Raw genomic sequence first — 25,622 nt, forward strand, 5'->3', positions numbered from 1 at the left:
GGTAGCGACCCTAGAAGAGGAAAGAAAGGCGATCAAAAGGGCGCTAGAGAGCATGATCGCCTATAAACACAAGCAAAAGACTAGTAAACTCCAACAAGACGTGGATATGTACGAGGCCTGGCGCATGCTAGCCCTGGCTGGAGCAGCAAAGGCAGGACCAAATGCGGAGAGAGAGCGGGCAATGAAGGCTGACTTGTCATTAAGTGAACTTGTAGCCAGGCGGCTCATGGACAACACGTCTGCTGAGCAGGACGCGGCAGCCTTAGCCACAGCCTTACTCTCGAGATTAGGGGTCACACAAGGGGCAAAGGGGCAATCTAGGATCCCTATAGTGGCGAAGCAACTGGACAAGTATGAACCTAGCAACGACCCATATAGCTTTGTGGAGCAGTTCGAACAAGTTTGTGAAGCAAACAGACTCACAGACCCTGCACAACGCTCCCAAGCTTTTGGGCTATGCTTAGGTGATAAGGAAAGGGTGTGGTACACTAGCCTGGATGGAGCCGAGCGCGGGAACTTTGCCCATCTTAAAGACCACTTTATCAAGAGGTTCTCTGAGGCAGGATACTCTGACAACCTTATCGTCTGCTTGATGAATATCAATCAGAGGGAAAAGGAGGACATGAGAGACCACGTCACACATGTACGTAGCCTCTTCAAGAGGATCCCGGCCAATGAGCGACCTAACGAGAAGGCTGTGTCTACAGTGTTCATAAATGGAATCCGTAGCAAGGAACTCTACAAGGCCTTGGCTAGTAACTCCACCCTACACAGAGATGTGCTGGCTAGGGTTTTTTATGAAGCAATAAGGGTGGACGACCAGCTTAGGGAGCGAAGCATGAGGAACACAAGTCGGGACGGTACACGCCAGAGGGCTTCAGAGCGGTCAACGACGTCGGGTGAGAGAGAGAGCTCTAGCACACGGAATAAGAGAAAGAAAGTCGACCGAGGCCAGGACCTGGCTGAGGTGAGGATGGAGCTTGCACGTTTGCAAGAACAAATAAGGAAGCCTACACAAGCTCACATGCAGTGTATACACTGGTGGAAACCACCTCCCAGCCGAGTGTCAAGATCCTAGATCTAGGCCGTGTTCGAACTGTGGTAGGTTCGGACATGACGTGTTGCACTGCAAATTGCCAAGGAGGTTTCCATATGCGCAGCAATACAACCCTCCTTACCTAGGCAACATGCCATCTAACTTCCTTGGCAAGGGAGCCCAGTTGGCACTTCCAGCACCAAACGACACGAGACCAACCATCCCTAGGCTAGAGATGAACCCAACAGACATACCCAGACCACCAGGACCCTACATAACCCAACCACCGAGTGACGCTCATGTTCACTATGTGGAGGAAGGTATTGTCAACATTGTCAAAAGGCTGGTCATTTTGACGATGAGTGTCGATCAAAGGCACAAGACACAACACCAAAACGTAAGTCTCAAACCCCCGCCCCTCAGTCAAGCAACCCCAGCAGGGGAGGCAAGGTGATGGCAAGGGGCAATTTAAAGGTCATACTCATACTGCCACTACACAGCCATCTCAGCCGACAACGTTCTCAACTCCAGTGGGCTTGTCTGACTGGTCTGCAAGGGCCCACATCGTCTCCGTAGATACATCCGATGCCAGTCTCATTCACATCTGTGAGTTGCCTCTTGACGAGGTTAGTGCAAAGACCCACTCGTCACAGGCGAGCACTTCAGCTCTAGTTTGGATTGTGGACAATGGAGCTACATATCACATGACTCCTAAAGAGGACATTTTCCGTACACGAGCCCCTGCAGCCGCGTGGATCCGTGTAGGAAACAACTCCTCGGTCAAGATTTAGGCTCAAGGTTGCGTCAGTTTTGCCACTGACAAGGGTCTGGATTTGTCTTCGCTGGACAATGTATATCATGTCCCTCAGCTTGGGGTGAACTTGTTATCTATTCAGCAACTTTGTCAGTTGGGGCGAGCAGTTTTCTTTACAGCGACCACAATCGAGGTCCTTGACTCTCAGATTGGTTTAGTGGTTGCTCGCGGTGAGGACAGCCTAATGGCCTATATCACATGACTCATTTTCTCACCGAGCCGACTGCCGAGGGCTCCGTATTCCATAGCTTCCAAGCCTCAGCCACATCTCAGAAGCCTACGCACAATTAGCATCTTTGGCATTTTTGCTTACGGCATCTTGGTTATGACTCGCTTTATGAGTTGTCATATCGTGAGCTGGTTGACGGCCTTCCACGCGTGAAGCTAGCTCGAGATATCCTTAAAGCCTGTCAGCTCGAGAAGCAGCATTGTACCCCATTTCCTCAACAATCTACACATACAGCTGAGAAGCCTCTTAGATTGATTCACGTTGATCTTTGCAGGCCGACATCCACTGCGGCTTTGAACAGCACGTTGTACTTTTTGATAGTGGATGATCATTCTCGATACATGTGGGTGTACTTCCTCAAGCATAAATCAAATGTTTTCACATATTTTCAAATGCTTTCACATATTTTTCTTCTTGGATGCTGCTGGTTCATAACCAGACTGGTCGTCATGTCGGATGCATGAGGATTGATAGTGGTGGTAAGTTTATCTCCCACGAGTTTTCTGAGTTTCTACAAAAGCATGGCATTTCTCGCCAGCTCACCTCTACCAACTCCCCCTCTCAGAATGGAGTCGTAGAGCGTAGGAACCGCACAGTCATGGAAATGGCACGCTCTATGTTGCTCGCAACAGAGCTTCTTGAGCGCCTTTGGGTCAAGGCTGTTAATACTTCGATGCACATCCTCAACCGGTGCCTGATTGCGGCTCTTTCTCAAAAGACCTCGTATGAGGCATTTTTTTGGCTCTCGGCCTATTATTTCCCATTTCAGAGTCTTTGGGTGTGTGCTACACACACACGCTTGATGACAAGATAGGTAAGCTTACCACTTCGGATCAAACATGGCCAGAGCCACATCTCTTGATCCTACTGTCCACTTGTCAAAGGATACCTTAGGACAGCCCTTCGATGTATGCCACAACACCAACTGCAAAAGCAATATCAAGAGATGGGTGGCCATGGCATACATAAGACTGCCCACTACAAATACATAGGGAATCTTGGCCATCTCAACCTTTTTCTCATCTATTTGCAAACAATCGGCCCGTGATACCTTCACATAAGAAGGCAATGGACAACTAATAGGCTTCACATCTTGCATAAGAAAGCGTTCACGAACTTTATGGATATACTCCTTTTGTGATAGATAGAGGAGTCCCTGACACCTGTCATGCGTAATGCACATATCAAGTATATGAGAGGCGTGTCCACACACCTATCGTTCTGTTGTAGGAAAACTTCTTTTGTTAATTCACACTAGACCAGATTTAGCTTAGTCAGTTAGCAAAATCAGTCACTATTTCACAGCACCTAGGATGTCACATTGGATTGCATGTCTTCGTGTGTTGCGTTATTTGCGGTGTACTTTTTTTTATGGCTTGACATATGGTTCTAGTTTATGTTTGTAGGGGTACATTGATTCTGATTGGGCAGGAGATCCTAACACCTGGCGTTCCCATGGCGGCTACCTCTTTACCTTGGGCATGGCTCTCATTTCTTGGTCCAACCGCAAGCAAGAGACGGTGGCGGCTTCCCCGGTCGAGGCTAAGTACCGGGCTCTCTTTGATGGCACCACCGAGACCATCTATCTGAGTTTACTGGCGGCGCTTCATTTTCCATGTGACTCTCCCACAGTTGTCTACTGCGACAACCAGAGTGTCATTGCCCTTGCGGGCAATCCGATCATCACACCACGGACACGGCATGTGGGAGTCCACTTCCATTTTTCCAGAGAGCAAGTTGAGCTAGGCACTATTCGTCTAGAGTTTGTGCCTTCGTCAGATAATTTTGCAGATATCTTGACCAAAGCCGTCAACCGGCCGGTTCTTCAATACCTGCTACCCAAGATCGGCTTGGGTACACCCTCCCCTACTTCTTCAGCTTGACGGGGAGAGGGTATTTCTTCTTGCTTTCCCTTCTAGTTTGAGAGGGGGCACCTTCTACTCTTGATCATGACAATGATGATGCTTAGAGGTTTTAGACATTACATTCACTTATTCTTTTGTATTGTATTATGGGCATTTGTAACTTCATCCGCACTGTCAGAATGACCTGATTGTAAAAGGGCACTTGGACAAGTGAATAATTCCCCTGCGAGGACACTGTCCCAGTGGCACCGTTTCATAGCATATTGCATGAGCATGACATTTTTCATCTCCCTTTGCATTACCCTATGCATTGGCATTTTGTCCATGCAAACATGCATATGTGCACATTTATCCCTTTTCGGTCTTTTGGAGTGGTCAACTCTAGGATTCACCATATTCATAGCATAACACATGGTAGTTCTCTTAAAGGCAATTTCCCTACCCTTGCTTGCTTGCTTATTTTGCTTGTCTTGCTAAGCCCACCATCCTCTTTTTTGCCTTTTCACATATTCACCACATGATTGGCACATACACACACTTTTTCTCATCCTTAGGCACTTATCCTAGTCAATGGGAGGGATCGGTCTGCTAGTTTTGAGCTTGACTTGGATTTAAAACTCTCTTTATCTTTTCCTATCTTTTTTTTTTTTCGTAAAAGGTAATTGTATTAATTACGAAAAAAAAGTACAAGATAACTTGATTACAAGATACATGACGCCAATCCAGGCCATCATGTGAAGAGGGGCTAAGTGCTACAAGTTACAAAGTTATGGCAAGGGGGCAGATGAAATTGCCATAAGCCAGGGACGGAAGTCCTCCCTAGAGAGCAAATCAGAATGCCGGAGAAGATCCAACTGCCAATACAAAAGGCCCTTAAGCCTCACAATATGTCGCTGAACATTATAGGCGGAGTCAAAAAGAAAAGCATTCCTAATGGTCCAGTTATGCCAACAGCCCCAATATCGAAGAAAATGATACATGAGTTTCATATGTGGCTGTGCAGGAGTGGGGTATTTGGGCTGCCCGAAAACCCAATCAAATGGGCGCAGGGTGAATCCAACCGCTCCTTGCCAAATAGCCGACAAAAAGAACCAGATTTTTTTTGCGACAGGGCAAGAAATAAATCTGTGACGGGCCGATTCCACCGCAGTGGTGCAAAAGAAACAGTTGCCATTGGAGATTCGTCGCTTGGAAAGAGCCGACGCAAGCGGGAGACCACCAATCATCACTCTCCAAAGAAATACTTTACATTTGAAGGGGGTCTTGTTCAACCAGCCCTCCATCACAGTTGCTCTCCACCAGGACCGGGATTTTCGTAAGCCCCATAAAGCATTGGCTTTGGTAACTAACCATTGTTGATCTTTGATCAGAATATGATAAACTTGATTAGCAGAAGCTTTGCTTAAAGGCAGCCGGCCTTGTAGGTTCCAATCCTGCCAGGGATGATCTGAAGCAAGGGCAGGAAAGGGTTGTCTGCTCTGGAGCATCCGCAAAAGCTGTTCCCATAAAGGCCTATATCCCCGCGGAATCCTGTAAAGCCTCCTGGCTGTACGAAAAGATATAAGCACATTACGACTAGCAAGGGTGGCATCCGCGACCGAAGACAAGCCCAAACGAGCCATCCGGTTGAATTGTGGTCTAAGCTCATTTTTGCCTTCCCATACAAGTAAACGCGAGACTGCCAATAATTCCAATTGAAAAGAATTCGTAGTCAAGCGATCCTCCGCTGGATGCCACTGAGCCTTTAGAAGGACCCGTTTCCAGGAACATACCAAATGATTGAGCAGCGACGAGGAAGAACTGGAGAACCTTGAATCAGCATTAAGAACATGCCACCAAGAAGTCCGGATTTGGGTATTGCCCTGTAGAAGCCCATGGCTCTCAAGGAAATAGCGGGCTATATCAACCCATGGATGATGATCCAAGCACATGGCGCGAAAGAGAGACCAACGGAGTGCCTGCATGTGAGTTTGGACATCTAAAATAGCTCCGCCACCCATGCGTTTAGGGGTGCAGGCATGCGACCAAGAAATCCAGGAAATACCTGCATGCAATGAGTCCTATATAGGTGATATTATAGGTGGTTTGGGTAGCCATAACCAACGATTTCCTATATAGTACCTATCACTTAATCGGCCACTGTCCCTATATTACTTATGTATTTTGAAAACATTTCAATTTTTTTTAAAAAAAAATTAAACCGTTGATTCCATTTGCCTTTGTAGGACTTGGTAGGCTCTTGGGCAACCGCCGAGCACCCTCGGTCCGATGCCCTGGCCTCTCTGGGGTGATCACTTGGGCTCCCTTAGTAAGATAATCATCGCCTCTTTAGTCTTGGCACCCTTTGTCCGATGCCCTAGCTGCTTTGGGGTGGGATGCCTTGGTAAATCAAAATTTAGGCTAGCCTACTTCTCTCGCCCTATTTTGGGCCTAAGAGGGGGTGTTGTGCTAAGAATTGCTCTTAGCCACTTAAACAGCCCTAAAATATGGTTATTTTAAGCTTATTTTAGCCAAAACCCTAAAGCGAGGAGCGGATCGAGAGAGTTAAGTGGGAGAGAATCTAGAACCATAATTTTCTATGAATTGATAGCCAACCCTCCACTCTTCTTTTAATCTCGTTTTTGCAGTTTTTAGGTGTTACTAGCTTGCTGCCCACACCCCAATCACGGAGGACATCTCAGTCCTTGTTATCCATCATTGTTCCATACAGTCTGGCACCTGTTTCCCACCCTCCACACACTGATTGCTGCTGTTTTTGCCTAGCGACTGACTACTGGTCACCTATCAGCTGTCATCTCCAATTTTCTCTCTCCTCACAGCTACGTTTTCAGTCTTTCTCTCTCCAACAAGCTGTCCCGCCTGCGTTTTTAGTCTCTCTCACCTGCTGCCTACGTTTTTAGTCTCTCTCTCTCCTACAGGCTGTTCCCTACGTTTTTAGTCTTTCTCTCACCTGCTGCCTACGTTTTGTTAGAAGTCAAGCTCCCCGTGTAGTGTGTGACTGTCTTTATGTACTACCGACATGACAACTAGTGTACAGCTGTTGCCTGCATGTGACTATATTAAATAAGTCGGTTAGCTAGTCGGTGACCTGACTATGGTTAGTCTGTCTAGTCCGCGTGTCACTTACTCTATGTTACTCTTGTATGTGTGTTTTACTCTATGATGAAATAATGAGAAGAAGATGATGGAACCTGAATGGTTCAGACATTGCTCAACCCTGTCTCTCTCTCCTCTTCAAACATGGTATCAGAGCAGGACTTGGTGGATCTCTGAGAGCTGGAGAAAGTGAAGATCTACTTCCAGGAAGTGAAGACTCATTTTTCTTTTGTGCAGACAGGCTGCCATTGTGGACTCCAGGTAGGTATTTGTTCATTACACACTCCAAGGTCAAGATCAGAGCTTGTGGCTTCTTGAGAGCCTTGAGGAGGCTGTTTAGAGTGCATTTGGGTATGGCATCAACATCACCATCATCATCTTCATCAGCACGAACTGAAAACAGGGGTCTGCAACCAGCGTGATTGCGCCTGTTTGGGCTGAAGGCCTGCACTATCTACTGCACTCAATGGTGACCATAAATGGGTCATGAGAAGCATGTATGCTTACTGAAAAAGGTCTTTGTGAAGTACATGGAGTAAGTACTTGTGGTTGAGCTCTGAAATGAGCTGAAATAGAGTGGGCAGAACTGTGTAAATTTTCTGCACTGCTGTATACACAGCATACATGGAGTCTACAACACTTTGAAGAGCATTGGAAGCTCTTGAGTATGCCCAGAAGCACCTGTGAGGTATAGGTACATGCTAGAGGCTACATGTACTTGTCTTGATCAATTGCAAGCTAAGTTTGGTGGCTGAAATATACAGACCTGAAGCTTCTTTTTTTGGCTGGAAACTGTCTTGGATTGTGGGCAGTAAGCATTTTGCTTTCTACTGAAGCACAGAGTGACAGATGCAGACATCTGAAAGACATATATGCTGTCATATGCATGTTAGAATTGTCTTGGGTTGAGAGGAGCATCAAATGCCACTGAATACTGGAAGTTTGCAGCTGAAATAAAAGAAATCTTGTCTTCTTGAGATGAATATAAATTGCAGACATTTTGTTTGACTTGCTTGTCAGATGTAGACAGGGTATTGTCACTACATAGTCATGTACTGACGGTGACATACTGAAGCAAATGTGTGGTCTGATTTAAGGACTTTTTTGAGCTAGTTGAAGCAGGTTATGCTAGTTTATTGACTGCAATCTTTACATAAACTGTTGGCATTGGTACTTGTTAAGAATACACTGGCTGATGTCTCTATGCTTATGTCTGAAGTGGCATATGTACCAGCAATCAACTAAGCAGCTTTGGAACATGCATTACATGTATCCAGGTGGAGTTTGACTTTGGAAAGGCTGCTGTAATTGCAGTTTTCAGGTTTGGACTGCATGCTTTTGGACCCTGGCAATGGATCTGCAGGAGTTAGATCTGAACCGAACATCAGGCATATGTATTGGCAGTTGTCTTTATGAGTTCGATCAACCGATTGTGACTTTGTTTGGGCTGATATTTGACTGAAATTTACTGGTTTTTTTCCTGCAATTAATTGCAGAAAACTGTCATAAACAGTTCCGGGCTGAAGTTGAACTGTTAAGAAGATCTTGGTTTGCAGGTAGCCAGGCAACGTCTGCAACATGGCAAATGCTGATAGAACTGATAATGTAACCCAGATTGTGGGAGAAAAGCTTGATAGCAACAATTATGCAATATGGAAGTTCCGCATGGAGAACTTTCTGATAGGCAAAGGATACTGGGACTTAGTGACAGGTGTTGAGGCTGAACCTGAAGTTCCAGATAGGAATCCTACAGCTGATCAAAGACGAGCGCATCGAGCCTGGACGGAAAGAGCTCGCAGAGTTTTACATCGGCTGTCATTATGTATCTCGGATGCTATGGTGATGCACATTATGAACTGTAAATCCCCAACAGATGCATGGAACATATTGGTCAGATACTATGGCACAACTACGAGTGCCAGGAAGATACAACTGAAGCAAAAATTCAACAACATAGAGAGGAAGAACAAATCTATACAGGACTATGTCACGGAGATTAAAACCTTAGCAGATCAGCTCGCATCTGTTGGCTCACAGGTAGAAGATGAGGATATGGTTGCAGTGACCTTAAATGGCTTGGGTCCGGAGTACAAGTCTTTTGACACTTCAGTATCTGTGCGGGCTGAGATGCCGGATTTTAATGAGCTGGTTACATTATTGATTCATGAAGAGGTGAAGCTTGGCTTAGCTACAGGGTCAAGCAGCTCAAAGAATAAGGATGCAGTTTTTTATTCGAATCAGCGTGGTCGTGGTAGCCATGGTAGAGGCTATGGATCTGGCAGAGAAGGCCAACAGAATGCATCCTATAGTAATAACAATCAGCAGTCATCAAATGCAAGAGGTAGTGGCAACTTTCGAGGCAGGGGGAGATCTAACTCTCGTGGCAGAGGCTCATGGCAGCAACAGCGTCAATCAGACAATCCAAATAAAGATAAGGATTGTCACTACTGCGGAAAGTATGGGCATATTGCAAAGGATTGCTAGAAGAAGCAGGGAAATCAGAAGGGCAAGCAGCATGGACATTATGCTACGTCCAGTCAGGCAGATGACTCTGGTGATAGACTGTTTGCCATGCAGTATGTCAAAGATAAGGCTGCTGAAAAATCATCTGATGATGTAGTATGGTATATTGATTCAGGGGCATCAAACCATATGACCCCACATGGTGACTGGTTCACTGAGATGGTTGCAAATAAGCATGGCTATGTTTGCACAGATGATACGCAGCATAGCATAGAGCACAAGGGGAAAGTGCCTCTGGTTGTACATGATAGCAGGAAGAAGAATCTTCATGATGTTTTGCATATTCCTTCGATTACGAAGAACCTATTGTCTGTGGGCCAAATGACAGAGCAGAACTTGCAGGTTCGCTTCAATAAGCATGGCTGCTTTATTGAAGAGTTTGGCAATGGATGCAAGTTGATCGCGAAAGGCCACAGAAATGGAAGAATGTTCACTCTTGATGCTACACTGCCAGAGCTGAACTCTGCTATGTTTGCCCAAGGTTCTGGCACTATCAGGGACTTAGAGATTTGGCACAAGAGAGTGGGGCATGTCAATTTGCAGAGGCTGCAGACCATGCAGAAGAAGCAGCTGGTAATAGGGTTACCTAGATTCCAATATTCAGATATTGGTCATGTATGCGAGACTTGCCAGTTTGGTAAGCAGTCACGATTGCCGTTTGTCAGGCATGTAAGACAGAGTACACGACCACTGCAGTTAGTGCACTCTGATGTTTTGGGGACCAGCTCATAATGCATCTATGGGGGGGTTCCAGATACTATGTATCTTTCATTGATGACTACAGTTGATATACCTGGCTTTACATATTGAAAACAAAAGATGAGGTCTTTGCTGTTTTTCAGAAATTTAAAGCACAGGTTGAGAAGGAATTTGAATGTTACATCTCTTGCTTGAGATCTGATAGCGGTGGGGAGTATGTCTCCAATGAATTTGCTGATTTTTTGGCTGAAAATGGCATTCGTAGGTAGCTAACCTGCAGCTACACTCCGCAGCAAAACGGAGTAGCTGAAAGGAAGAACAGGGTTCTGATGGAAGCTGCTAGGGCCATGATGAATGAGAAGCATATGCCGCTTTACTATTGGGCAGAGGCTGTTGTGACAGCCGCATATATTCTGAACAGGACTCCCACTGCAGGCATTCATGACATGACACCGTTTGAGAGGCTCTATGGCTATAAGCCGGATGTAAGACACATGAAGGTCTTTGGCTGTCTTGCTTATGTGCACATTCCAGATGAGAAAAGAAAAAAGCTCGATCCCAAAGCGCATAAGAGTGTGTTCATTGGATACTCGTAGGAGAAGAAGGCATACAAATGTTATGATCCCTCTACCAGGGAGACTTTGGTAAGCAGGGATGTCATCTTTGATGAGTTGGGCTCATGGTATATCTCACCAGTTGCAGTGCCATTGGATATGCCTTCCACTCATGTATCTACAGTTGAGTTGCAACAGAATATTGATATGACAGGACCTAATAGTTAGCAGACAGTATCCCCATGGACAGGGAGATTGCGACACTCATCGTCCACTGACACTGGTATGTCAGTGAGGGGGAGATATTATGATGTCTTGGACAGCAAAGGAAAAGAGAAAGCTACTGAGGATGGTATGACGCCACCTGGCAGAATGACTTCTGGATATGAGTCTGTTGATACGTTAGACAGTGAACTTGGCATTCCGACTGTCTATACGCCTGGTACGAGGCAGAACAGGTATATTCCGCCTCATGAGAGAGGGGAATCGAGCAGTGCACCACAGCCTAGACGATCGTAGAGGGTCAGATACCCTGTTGACAGGTTGACGTACTCTGGTTATTCTGCAAAGCATTATACATACATGACAAAAGTGATGGAGATCAAAGAACCAGGTACTTATGCTGAAGCAACAAAGGATGAAAAATGGTGCATGGCTATGGATGAAGAGATGAAAGCCTTGGCTGAAAATCAGACTTGGGATTTGGTACCACTGCCTGAAGGGAAAAAGCCTGTTGGCTGCAAATGGGTTTATAAAATCAAATGTAAGTCTGATGGCAATGTGGAAAGGTACAAAGCAAGGCTGGTTGCTAAAGGATATGCTCAGCAGTATGGCTTGGATTATGATGAAACATTCAGCCCGGTTGCAAAAATGGCAACCATACGAACTGTTATTGCCTTGGCTGCTGAAAAAGGCTGGAAATTGCAGCAGATGGATGTTAAGAATGCATTCCTCAACGGTGATTCAGCAGAGGATGTATACATGGTTCAGCCGAAAGGGTATGAGCACCCTGATTTTCAGCATTATGTGTGCAGGCTGAAAAAGGCACTGTATGGGCTGAAGCAGGCTCCGAGAGCCTGGCATGCTAGGATCAGCAGTTACTTACAGAGTCTTGGATTCGTTGTCGGCAGGGCTGATCACAGCCTGTTTACAAAGAAGACTGACAGTGGCTTGGTAGTGCTGGTCATATATGTTGATGACCTGATAATCACTGGAGATGATGACATGGGAATTCAGCACGCTATGAAGATACTAAAATCTGAATTTGACAAGAAAGATCTGGGAGATCTGAAGTATTTCTTGGGTATTGAGGTTATACCAGCTGAAAATGGCTTATGGCTGATGCAGAAGCACTATGCCATGGAAATGCTTAAGAAGTATGGCATGGCTGAATGCAAACCACTGGATACACCTGTGGACCAGAATGTAAAGCTAGACATGAACACTGGGGCTGAAGTAGAAGATGTGACTATGTACAGGCAGATGGTCGGCAATCTGATTTACTTGACCATCACTAGGCCTGACTTGAGCTATGCAGTAGGGCTGATAAGCCAGTTTATGCAGAAGCCGAGAAAGCCGCACTTGGATGCAGTTAGACGCATCATGAGGTATATTAAGTCCACTGTAGACTATGGGCTGTTCTATGTCAGAGATAAGCCCTTGACACTGATTGGATACACAGATGCAGATTGGGCAGGATGCTCAACTGACAGACGATCTACGAGTGGCTATGCCTTTGGCTTTGGTAGCAGCATGATCAGTTGGAGCAGCAAGAAGCAACCTACGGTTGCTTTATCTAATACTAAGGCAGAGTACAGGGGGGCTGCATTGGCAGCATGTGAGATTGCTTGGCTGCTCAAGCTTATGGCTGACTTGGATATTCAGGTTGATGCTCCAGTGAAACTGTTCTGTGATAATCTGAGTAGTGTACTCCTGGCCATGAATCCAGTTTACCATGCCAGGACAAAATACATAGAGGTACACTACCACTTTATTCGTGAGATAGTCCTTGCAGGAAAGGTTGATCTTATGCATGTGAGGACTGATGAGCAGGTAACAGATATCTTTACCAAGTCTCTGGGTAAAGATAAGTTTTGTGGTTTTAGACAGCTACTTGGTGTGCAGATGCTGTCTTGAGCTTGAGGGGGAGTGTTAGAAGTCAAGCTCCCCGTGTAGTGTGTGATTGTCTTTATGTACTACCGACATGACAGCTAGTGTACAGCTGTCGCCTGCATGTGACTACATTAAATAAGTCGGTTAGCTAGTCGGTGACCTAACTATGGTTAGTCTGTCTAGTCAGTGTGTCACTTACTCTATGTTACTCTTGTATGTGTGTTTTACTCTATGATGAAATAATGAGAAGAAGATGATGGAATCTGAATGGTTCAGGCGTTGCTCAACCCTTTCTCTCTCTCCTCTTCAAACACGTTTTTAGTCTTTCTCTCTCTTGCAAGCTGTCCTACCTGCGTTTTTAGCCTTTCTCTCACCTGTTGCCTACGTTTTTAGTCTTTCTCTCTCCTGCAGGCTGTTTGCATCAGATCCAGCTTCTCACTACTGCATTCACTGGTGTTCGACAACCGGAGGCTGCCTTGCTGCGATTCGGAATCCGTTCGGAGTACGACACACTCTCCAACTCATTATCCCTGCCCTCATCCTTGAGATACAAGAGTTCGAGGTTCAGTATTCATTCACTGCATACTGTGTTTGCTGCATGAGCATCGTATGATTAGTAGTCATATCATTCCATTTATTAACTGTGTTCATTGTCTCTGAGTTACCCACCCTAACCCTAACTGTGTTCTTTTATCAATCTATGCTTTGTCGTACGGTTTCTGTTTATGCTTCTGTGTTAGGGTATTTTCTTTACAACTCGTTCCTGTTCTCCTCTCCCTCACCTCAGCCCTTATAAAAGGGCATTCCCCTCCACCCATCGCACCACACAAATCAGCCTCCATCTTTATTAATCTCCCTCTCTTGAGCTATACTTTCAAGCCAATATCTTCTTCAATCACCCTACTCTCCCTTTGCCTTACCCTTCTCCCTCACCTCAACCCTTATAAAAGGGCAACCCCCCTCTCCCCATCTCACCATACAAATCAGTCTCCATCTTCATCAATATCCCTCTCTTGAGCTCAACTTTCAAGCCAATGTCTTCTTCGATCACCCTTGTAACAATTCCAATCTCTAAAAAAATCGCACTCTTCATGAGAACCTCCTCTTACTAAAATAATCCAAATGGATAATTGTTGAAAGGAAATTTTTTTAAATTCCCTCCTTTTCCCCCAGCTGACTGTCGTGTTGGAGGAGAGGGAGGGAAAGCGGGATGATTAAGCATCCCTGGTGGATGCCATGGGAGGGATGAAGGCATGCACGATGCCGTGTGGGGGAGGGAGGATCCCCTCCCCTCACCTATTTAAGCTGTGTGTGAGGTGGAGCCGTGAAGGTGATCGTGGGAGGATAGTGGGAGCCGCCATACTGCCGACGACTGACGGAGAGGAGAAAGACTGTGAGAAAGGATGATTCGAACAGAGAGGAGAAGGCGGTAAACATCCTTGCTGCCGTTGAAGGAAGGCCGTGTGATTGCTGTCGCCGCCGGAACCATCAGCTACCGCTGCCGCCATCGAACCCATCTGCCGCCTCCATCCTCTCTCCCACGTGGCTCCTGACCACAGAAACTTCAAGAAGCTTCTAAGGGGAGGAGCTAAGCCCCCCTTCCTGTGGCTTTATTAAGCCTTCTTCTTGAAGGTTTTTATAACCCCTTTTCCACCCTCCCCGCAATTTAAAACCCTCCCTGTGGGTTTTCCCACCCTCGCAATCCAAAGCCCCTTAATCCTTTCTTGTGGGCCTCCTCCAAAAGCCCCCTATCATGGTTCTTATACCCCCTGCCCTCCAGGATTTTTCCACCCATTTCCTTGCAAATTCCACCTAATCCCCTTCCAGTGAGATTTCTACACAAGTCCTCAAATCCTTTCCGTGGGTTTCTCCCCTCCCCCACAATAAAAATCCCTCTAGAAGACCTTTTACGCCCTTGCCTTTTTTCAATCCGCTAAAGTCCATTTAGTACCCCCTTTTCCCATGGAGTCTTATCCAAGGCCTTTAAAAAGGCTCATTAAGCCTTTTTTTTTCCCCTTGGATTTCCTACAATCTCCCAATTTGCACTCTGGAGCTTCTATGAAAGAAAGGAGAAATTAATAAGTTCCATTTCTAAGGTTCAATTCTGAAGCACGGTGGAATCACAAAGGGAGTTTCGTGTGCAAAGGAGACGGCCAACATCATAAATCTGCATCCAAGGCGGAAAGGCCGAATTCGCGATGGCTCCTAAGAAAGCACAAGGCGCAACCGCAGGAGGATCGTCTCCTAACATCCATGTGGACATTTCACCACAAGTCCAGGTTTTCTTCTTCCTAATTTTGATTTACGTTGTTATAATTCAATCGTGCATTGATCACTTTTGGAGATAGGATGCATCTTTCGATTTAAATACTTTGACTAATTTAAAGGAAAGAGCTCACGATGGAAGAATTCGGTCATTAGTCTTTTTCAGTAAAACGAACAAAATAAAGTGAGCATAAGATTTCTATGCATTTCTAGCAAGTGGTTATGCATTAATTAGATTAATTAATGCCCATCTTTACAAAACCGAATTATGATAGTACACTTCAGCATGGAAGGAATAAACCGCATATCACATTATTGAACATATTTTCTTCGAAATGATTCGTTATAGAAAGTTACTAGCAACCGTAGGAAATTGCTAGGGCCGCATGAAGAAGATTTAACTTTAGGCGAGTGGCCTAAAAACTTAAATCAACGAAAGGGTGTGGAAGCTCAGCATACGACAAAATTCATTCGGAAAAGAAAGTAGAAAAAGCCTGCATGTTCAAACATAAAATCCTAAAGTTTAGTAGCATGAATCTTGTTTGCATGTTATAGGATGATCAATTAGAATTATGCTATAACTTAACCTATACTTTGACCTTAACCCGAAAAGTTAGGGTTTGTAAATCAACTTATACGTAGGTAATGAATCATGTGGTTAGGGAAATGATAGCGTAATTATCTTCAAGAATAGACAAGTTAAATTGGTTTAAACCTAAACACCTAAAACCGAGAGGTACTCGTTTAGAAAGGGTTAATTCAATGCAACATATCCCAAAGAGTTAACTAAGGTTAGCACATTGAGGACATTACCTACTCGTATTACTAAAGTTGAAACTCCTATACCCTAAAAAACTTGCCCCCATTCACGGAATGTAGGGACATTGGAATTTACTTGCGAGAAGTGATCTAGGGTTTTTCCTAAGAAACTCTCGCTAAAAAGATGAAACTCGAAACCCTAGGACCGACAATGGCGGCCTAATGCAATCAGGAATGGATTGTTATAACTGATCATGATTTAATGACTCCATTCGATGGGTAAATAGTCCCATAGTCTGATGCGACACTTGTGCAACAAGTTGTAGAGTCGCACGATCTTGTGATTTGATCAGAAGGGAATGGCCGATTCCTCGGAATGAGATTGGCAGATTCTTACGCAAGTTATCTTGCAAGAGGATGAATAAATGTCCTGATATAGTACCTTTCTTGGGTAAAGTGACCAAGAATACAGGGATTAGATAAGTTGCTTGGAAGCAAAGGACCAGTCAGTAAATTGGAATAACATGTTTACTACTAACAGAACTTAAGGTATTGATTAAATCGGATTAATAGGGTACGGCCCTAACCCAGGATATAGGGTTAACAAATAAACCCTTGGGAATCTTGCCAAGTCGCAATTGATCCCAGATCAAGTGCTGGATGCATTCGGAAAAAAGGATTCACTCCTTAGCAGTTGGCCAAATAACGACCAATGGAAATAATTGTGCTTGTAATAGTTTTAAGAGCACTGTTTTGCTTTGTTTGCTCAAAGAATTAAAGGATGAAAAGATATCTAATGCTTCAGGTTGAAGGCCTGAAGAGAGAGGCAGCTTCAGTTACCCCCGACTGTCTACCTGACCCTAACCAAGGGGGCTGTTAACCGAGCTGGAAAGGTGGACCGAACCCGCCGCGAGAGGTCTCTCCGTTGAACGCTACTTGGAGCAGGAGGACGCTTGGGTGCCAGAGGGGGCTCTGGTCGTAAATCCCTCGCCTTCCGGGCCCTGCACAAGAGGCCAACGTGACTCAAGATTGGATCTCGAGGCCCGCATACTAGTCTACGCGTGGAATCTTGGATTAGTAATTCCTGTGGATTGCTGGATAGCCTTCGGGTGGATTATGGATAAGCCTACGGGCTAGACTTTATGTATTTCAAAGATAAATATGATAACCTGTTGAAAAGGAACTTGTTTGACATTGTTTTTCTATGTCAAGTGCTATGATTACGTGAAGGAACCAGTGCCTAACGGGCTAATTAAGGAAGCTGATTGATACATGTCCAACTAAATGTGTTAGGTAATTAAATAACTAAACAAACCCGAGAAAAGTGCGGTGGATGTGGCCATGGGTCCGTCCTACGGATGGGTCATCCCAATTGGTAGGGAACTTTTCTCAATCATGATAAACAGCAAGGAGATCGTTCAAAGGATACGAACAGAAAAAGGGCGCTGACCTAGAGTCTAAGTTATAAATTATCCCGATTTACGTTGTTTTAGGGGAACGGAATGGAACTGTGCCTTATGGCAGAGAGGTTGAGCTTCGCATCCCTCTCGTTTCCCATTCTCCTTAAACCAAGTGCAGCGTGAATCCGCTTCGGACCTGGCGTTTCTGCGTAAAGCAGTTCGCTTAGGTTCGACGCTAGTTGCCGTTAGGAAATGGCCAATAGGGAAAACCCTAATTCAGGTCGATCCTAAGTAGGAACGGCCGGAATACTTTCGCTACGTGGCAGACGCGGAAAGTCCTAGATCACAAACCCCGTAACATTCCATGGGAGTCCCGGGCGGAGCTTTCTAGACATCCTTTCCGATGGACTGCTAAGACGTGTCCTGAAGACAACAGGTGGACACGTTACAACCCTACTCTCCCTCTCCCTCTCCCTTAACCTCTCCCTCTCCCTCTCCCTCTCCCTTTCCCTCGCCTTCTCTTCCTTCTATCCCTATCTCTCTCCCTCTCCCTCTCTGTGTCCCTCTCCACTTTCTCACCTTTCTTACTCCACTTCCTACCACTCTCCTGCCTCTCTATCCCTCTATCTCTCCCTCTTCCTCACTTTCAAGTTTCATTCATATATATTACACCCTCTCGTTTTCCCAAATCCCTCTTCCTCTCCCTCTCCTCCTTACTCCTCATTCTTCTCCACAATGCATCGGCCCCTTCATGGTCTATCTTAAAGTTGCACATTTTATATATTTAGACTGATTTTATATAAAATTTCATATGTATTTTTTAATGAACATATAAAACAACATATTTTATTCTTAAAATTTTTATGTATGTTCCATACCATGCATACTCATGTACTGAATGTATTTTATTCTTCAAATTTGTATGTACGTTCCATACCGTATATATTCGTGTACTGAACATATTGTACTAAATGTACTAGACCACCCTTGTTTTGACAGCCACCTCAAGATGTATGCTCAGAATGGAGGGCCTAGGACCTAAATTCTAGTAGGCAAAATTGAGGAATTTCAGGGAGATTCAAGAGGCCAGCCAACCAATATCAAATTTGGGGATAAATTTATCTTTCAAGAAGCAAGGTAAAGACCAATCCCCAAGCAAATCAAGCAGCAAATTGATTTGGAGACTTACTAGTCAATTTCGACAGCAAGACACACTTGGATTAGCAAAGATCTGAGGACATAGAAACAGGGAACGCCCGTTTCAGGCCTTAGTTACGGATTAACGTGTTCCCACCTGTGTCTACCAACGAAACGCCCATGGAACGTTCCTGCCCGTTCCAAGCCCCGTTCTTGCCCGTTCCAAGCCGTTCCAACAGCCGTTCCCTGTTTGGAACGGCCGTTCCCTGGAACCCGCATGCTCCCGCCAGCTCCCACCTCTGTCGCCTGCTCCGTCTCCCTCGCCCGCCTGCTCCCGCCTGCCTTGCCTAGGCCCTACCGGCTCCTGCCCGCCTGAGTGAGTGAGTGGGCGTGATCCATTAGGTCACCAAATTGGCACGTCGAACGTGATCTTTTCAATGCCTACCATACTACTACCCATAATCTAGTTGTCCCATATTGTACCTAGCATATCATGCCACCCTTCTCACTTCCACCATACTACTAGATAAACCAATTTGCAATCTTCCAACTAACTTAATCTACTTAATCTATGAGCTCTGTGTGTGTGTGTGTGTGTGTGTGTGTGTGTGTGTGTGTGCCGTTCCGTCCGTTCCCGTTCCCTAGCTTTAGGCATTCCCCCCGCTCCGGGGGGTCTCGTTTCCGTTCCCGTTCCCCGTTCCTAGTAACTCTGTCTAAGGATCTAAGCTGTACTCCTTCCATTCGCGATTAAGATAAATAAATTCCTTAAGAGGCGTTAATTTTGGGGCCAATTGGGTGTCCAATGTCCAAGATAAAAGTAATAAAATGTGCATTTTCAGTTTATGTGAATTTTATGCTTGTTGTAATTAGTACTTAATCAAGTTATTTACCACCCTATTCGAGGAGAAAGACTGGTTGCACATTGTAAGTGCCCAAATATGCCAACAACCCCAAAATCTAAGTGAAACAAAACCTTTGCACAAAACCATGATGTTTAACCTTACCAAAGACCCAATCAAATGGACATATTCTAATCTCCACTAAAACATGCCAAATGTTAAAAAGGAGGACCCAAACTTTCCAAGCAAAAGGTCACAGATGAATCCATGATGGGATGACTCATTTCAACATTCTCCAAATGAATATCTTACATTTGAATGGCATCTCGTTCACCCATCCTTCCAATATTGTCAACTTCCACAAAACTTTAGATTTGTGCAATCCCCAAAGTGCATTGACTTTGGTGGTCAACCTAAGCGATCTCTAATCATGAGATGATAAATCACATTAACAAAAGAAGATAGGAGACTCAAACGCGCTACAAGGTCCCAATCCTACCAGAGATAATTAGAATATAAGAGTCAAAAGGGTTGGCGGTCCCGCAAAAGTTTAGAGACCTTGTCCCAAAGATCACGGTAGCCGCAAAGAGATCTAAAAGACACGTCTAATGGTGTAAAAAGGCATCCATGTGCCTCAAGCCAAGAGACACCAATCCAAAGCAAGCCATGCAATTAAACTTGGGTCTCTTCTCCAATTTGTCCTCACAAGAAAGCAAACAAGACACTACTAGAATTCTCATTTGCAATGAATTAGCACCCAATCTCTCCTCTGTCAAATGCCATTGGACCTTGAAAAACACCATTTTTCACAAGCATACTAAATGGTTGAGAAGAATTGAAGCACATGTCGAAACTGAACCTCAGCATTAAGAACATGCCACTACAGATCCTAAATCTTTGTATTACCATATCAAAGACCCAATTTCCTCAAGAAAAAAAAACGGGCAATAACAATCAAGGGTCGTTGACCAATACACATCGCCTACAAAAGAGACCAACAAAGCGCTGCCATATGGATCTAAATATCCAAAACAACCCCACCCCCAATGGACTTCGGTATAGAAACATGACTCTAGGATATCCAAGATATACTAGTATGCACATAATTTTTCTTCCACAACATGAAACAAAAGTGCGGAGTGAGATCCTTCAAGCCAACATTAGTCCAAGGAAGCAATGGCAAAAAGTAAGTGAGCATGGGGAGCATAATGGTGTGCGCCACTTCAAGATGTACCTAAAATGGTCAAGCTCAAGATTTCTAATGAATAAACTTCCAACTCTCTCTCTCTGTCTCTCTCTCTCTCTCTTTGTGTGTGCGGAAAGTATTAGTATTGTGCATGTAGGTGGGACCCTTAAATGTGGTGGAAGCCATTACAACAATGCACCCAATTGTCCACTAATGGGCCACTTGCTTGAGGCAAAGTTTCCCAAGATTGTATCAAATCCATTCTCTTACCTTACTCATGGAGGACATTGGAAATTTCAAGTTAAAAAAGAGGGTCATGCTTAAAGCTACATCAATTGTTACCTTCTTCACTCACATCAACATAGAGGGCTCAACTTGAAAATGACTTGTTAGACTCGGTTTCCTTTTATATCAATGCTTTTGGAGTGTCTTTATGAGGTGCGGTTTGCCCTTTACTAGACATTGGAGTCCACTCTATGAAGCAATTGGGATGAGCATGAGACAAAGGAGGCCAAAGCCATGAGCACTTTGTGCCTAAAACAATTTTGGCAAAAGATCGATGCCATTGTGACTCTACTGACTCCTTTTCATAGGGTATTGCATGTGAGCAATTGCAAGGGAACCTCCATGGGTCTTCTCATTGACTTCTTTCGAGCAACCTTGGTAGAGATGCAAGCTTAACCACAAAATGAACAAATACCTCATAGATATAGCAAAGAGGAGATGGAAATGGATGTATAAATCCATCCATGGTTTTGTAGCTTTGGTGGATCTGGTCTAAAAGTCACCAGTCAGCATGGATGATGGATAGCTCCGATCAAACCTACTTGTGCGATTAACTCGTGCAGTGCCCATAGACAACCACAATGCAATATTGGAGGAACAAAGATTCTATGCACATTAGAGAAGGCATATAGCAATTAATTCTCCCATTTATCGAAGGAGAGATTCACTTGTGAAGCCTCTCCTTTGGTGGCAAAATTTTGGCTACACACTAGAGGCTCTTTGGCCCTTAGCCATGAGAGTCCTCACCCAAGATTGCTCTTCCAATGCATGTGAGAAAAACTCGAGTGACTATTTTCTCATACACACAAAGATTTGCAATTGACTTAATACATGACAATGTGAGCGGCTAGTCTATTGCTTCACTAGCTTGCACATCAAGTGGGCAATCCTTAGTATGGGCAGTCCCAAGCAAGTAAACACTAACCCAAAGTTGTAAGAATATATACTTAAATTGAGTTGTTGTTTTCAACTTCATTGCTTTACAATTTACAAATTTCATCTATATGTGTAGGTAAATGCTGATACCTTCAAGTTGACAGGCAACATTTATGATTGTGCATCAAGAGGTTGATGAGGAGCTGTTGATCTTTGCAAAGCTCTATAGAGAGCTAATAGTAGCTAACACTTGTGGCACTCACAATCGACGTGCTCATGAGTGAGAAGTTCAAGTAGGTGGCAGCAAGGGCATATCATTCAATGCCCTTCAATATCAACCAGAAGTGATCTGAGTGGTTTACAAACATATATGAAGCAGGACTCCAATAGCTTCAATCTCGTGGCTCATGATGACATTCACTTGCCTAGAGAGCCATTGTCTAGGGTGTCATCATTTGATCATAATAGTAACCTCATTGATGAGGGAGTCATCTTCAAACCCTCTTGATGAACACTTTCATGCAGATAGTACTGATGATGATGATAGTGATACATCATTCTAGGCCTCTCTATCCATCCAACCTCCGCTTCTCTTTTTTGTATCAACTCCATATATGTAAGTTGTAGCATATGTTGTGCATACAGCCACCATCATATACCATAAAGATATTGGCTTGTAACCTTGTGTATTCTTCTTGTATACTCTAACGGAATTACTATTTTGACTTTAAACATGTGTTCTATCATTTGTAGTTTTGAAAAATCAAGATTTAAAAAAAAAATCGTACAAATAACATACTGTATCTTATAAAATCTTAAGGTGCCAAGCACCATAGTTTATTAAACCCTATCATATCATATCTTTCGTACTTGACAACTATGGTAATGGCACGATCTTCATCTTGAGATTATATGAAAATAGAGAATCTAAGAGCAAGACTTCCTTAACCTGATGGCCCAGCAGAGAGGAGTGCACACACAATTGTTTGTCACCATTGGTGCAAGTCACATTACCCTCACCTCTCAATAAGGAGTATGCTTGCAGTCTTTGACGACTCTCCACAATCTCTCTCTCACTATTGCCCTCACCACTCTCTATTTGTAGTTGTCTCCTCTATATGGCAACTTGACTCCTTTTATAATTGTGGCATTCTTCTTGCTAAAGTGACACCTAACCAAGTCTTATCTGATGCACCTTGCGACACTCCACTGCAAGGTGGCATACCTATCCGGCCTATAATGGAAGACCACTATAACTATAGTATATACCGTGTAGAGCATATATTCCCCATGTGCCTGTGCATGGGGAATATATTGACAGTGCCCCTGTCCTATTACATCCACAAAGGTCCAGTCTCTTTGATAACATGCCCAAAAGATGGTCCAATCTCAGTAATATGAGGTATGAAGTACTCATCCAAGCCAAACAAGTGGATTGTAATGATTGCGCCCTCACCGAGGATGGAACAATCGTTACCCTCTATTAACCTGTCAAAGAAAGTCAGTGCAATCCAATCACCTAGAAGGCTGGTGGTAAGCCCCTCCTTGGACTGCTCCAAGGAGTGACTTACCACCTAGAAAGCTGGTGGTAAGCCCCTCCTTGGACTGCTCCAAGATGCGAAAGCTGACCTTAAAACACCTTTCTCTCAACAGAGTGCATGTGAATGCTACCAGTAACCAGTATCACCTCCTCCAATGAGTGCACTGGTGGTCTGTCACCCACCATACGCTAAGCCAAAAATGACACCTCCAAGGCAACCACTCTGTCTCTGATAACAGAACAGAATTCCACACCTTCTGCAACTTGTTCATCCACATGAATATTTCATAGGATTAGCATTTCAGCTTGTAGTGGTATCCTCCAAAGCTCGTCTCTGAAAGCTTCCCTAACATGACACAAAAATTCCCCAACTCAACTCTAGAACAAAATATCTCAGTGATAACAACACTTACTGTTTCTTTCCTTCCAACCCTGTCAAACAAGAAATTAAGACCTAGGTGTCATTTTAATCCATTGATTCATCACACTACAAATTTATGCTACATGATTACTCATGCCTGAGAACAAATTATTGCCACATGGGACACACTGCATCTATCTAAGACCCTGGTCTTCTATTTAACAGCCACATCATGAACACCCTTGCCATCTAGCTTTATTTCACTCGTATTCTTCTGATCATCACATAAACAGACATGGCATGGCTCCAGAAGTATCTCCAACTCACTGCTGAAAGCCTTTTCTAATCCACACTAGCAAGCTATGCACCTAACCTCCTTTTCAAAAGATACCGCAATGCTTAATGCAAACTATGCAAATGCTCTAGTGAATAACTTGACACCTTCTATATTAAGTAAATGGATAACATAGATAGAGTAGCTGATCCCTACCTCCCATACACAACTTGATGTGTGGAAGCGCTGAACATTTTCTGTGGAGAAGACCCAGCTGACAATTGAAAGGTTGGATATTATTCTATAACCCATCATGCGATCAATCGCTACAGCTGTCATTTGTACACTATTCTGCCAAACCTTTGCAACCTCTTCAATTAAGAACACCTCCAAACTCTCATCAGAAGACAATTTTGCAAAGACTTGACCATATCTCTCAAGAACAGTGATCATATGAGTAAAGCTCTTTGAGCCCAAGTAAAACATGGTTTGAACAACTATCTCAATGGCACCTTTTGTTCCAAGCAGGGGTAATATCTTCTCTTCTATCCAAATTTGCAACTCTCTGGCTGTCTTTTTACTTTTGACCATTGCAGTCAATTCAGTTGACAGCAGCACTTCTGATTCTGTACATTCCTCCTGATTTTCTTTACTGTACTTAAAATATGGGGAGCTTTTTGGAGGTAAAAGCTCCTCTAACTTTGGCACCCCCTCCAAGCTCTAGACAGGAAACCACCATCTCAGAATTAGACTCTAAAGTGATTAGCGAATCAAACTCCCTTCCACAATAATCATCAATAAATGTTACCTGCATTACTTTCTCCAGATATGCCAATCGAACTTCCTTCTCCAATACTTCTTGAACAAAAAAACGTTGTGGTGCCCACTTCGGCAGTTCTACTACATGAACCCACTCCTCCCATGGCCACACAAACTGGAAGTTAGATCTGTAGAAACAAAAACAAGAGTTCCAAATGGCAGTGTTCAAATGCCCATATGGTTCACTTTAAACCTCTTCAAATGGCAAATGTACATGAAGCAAAAACCTTAACACTACATGTATACTGTTGCAAAGTATGATGTGAGTTGCAAGGAGGTTTTGCGTGCATTTCATCATGTTGACTAGCTTGCATCTCTTATGACTTCGGCATGTACAGGTTGTCCAAGCAAACAGAAAGGGAAATAGCAAACCCAATCCATTCAAGTGCATGCCTCAGTTTTTCTAAAAGACCTTGCCTTTTCTTGTGAGCTTCTAAATTTCATTTTGACTTTCAAGCCACCGTGTCGAAACCCCCTAGCCCCCAAACAAACGAAAAACAGTTCCTTGATGCATTACTATGCAGTTTGGTTTTTAGTTGAATTAACATTTTGCTGTTACAACAAAATTCCAGTCTGAATGAATTGTGGAAAATAAAGCACTGATTTTATTTCTAAAAAACAAGTGGCCATAAGATAACGGCACATTAAAAAGCAGATGTCCTATAACCCACATATGCAACTAAGTGGTCCCACAAACATGAGTTGATTTTTGAAGCTTCCATGTGTTACAAACCTTACTAACCATAAGTTATGCTTCTATTAGTCTTTCGAAAAAAATAGAGAATGCATAATATCTTATCACATACATTTCCTTATTTCACTGGAGAACTGTCCAAACAAGCAACATGTTGCAGTCTACTGAAACTAGCTTACTGTTTTCATCTCTGCACTATTGAGGCTACTTGTTTACTGGATACTCCTCTCATGAGTAAATGGAACTTGAAACCAGCCTT

The 25,622-nt window shown here is 44.0% G+C and overlaps 1 protein-coding gene across 1 annotated transcript in view; it reads right to left on the reverse strand.

The window, feature by feature from the left end:
- The window catches only part of ABH1 (ARM repeat superfamily protein), a 154,322-nt gene that overhangs the window by 9,718 nt on the left and 118,982 nt on the right, over positions 1-25,622 (reverse strand). The window contains exons 14-15 of the mRNA XM_087676835.1: positions 24,659-24,797; positions 24,067-24,570 (exon numbers count right to left, since the gene is read on the reverse strand). Of these exons, the coding sequence (XP_087532961.1) occupies positions 24,067-24,570; positions 24,659-24,797 (643 nt within the window). The remainder of the gene's footprint in view (positions 1-24,066; positions 24,571-24,658; positions 24,798-25,622) is intronic.

Source organism: Lygodium microphyllum, chromosome 4 (assembly GCF_053477565.2).
Source record: "Lygodium microphyllum isolate KBCC chromosome 4, Lygodium_microphyllum_v1.1.10, whole genome shotgun sequence".
NCBI classification, from domain to species: domain Eukaryota; kingdom Viridiplantae; phylum Streptophyta; class Polypodiopsida; order Schizaeales; family Lygodiaceae; genus Lygodium; species Lygodium microphyllum.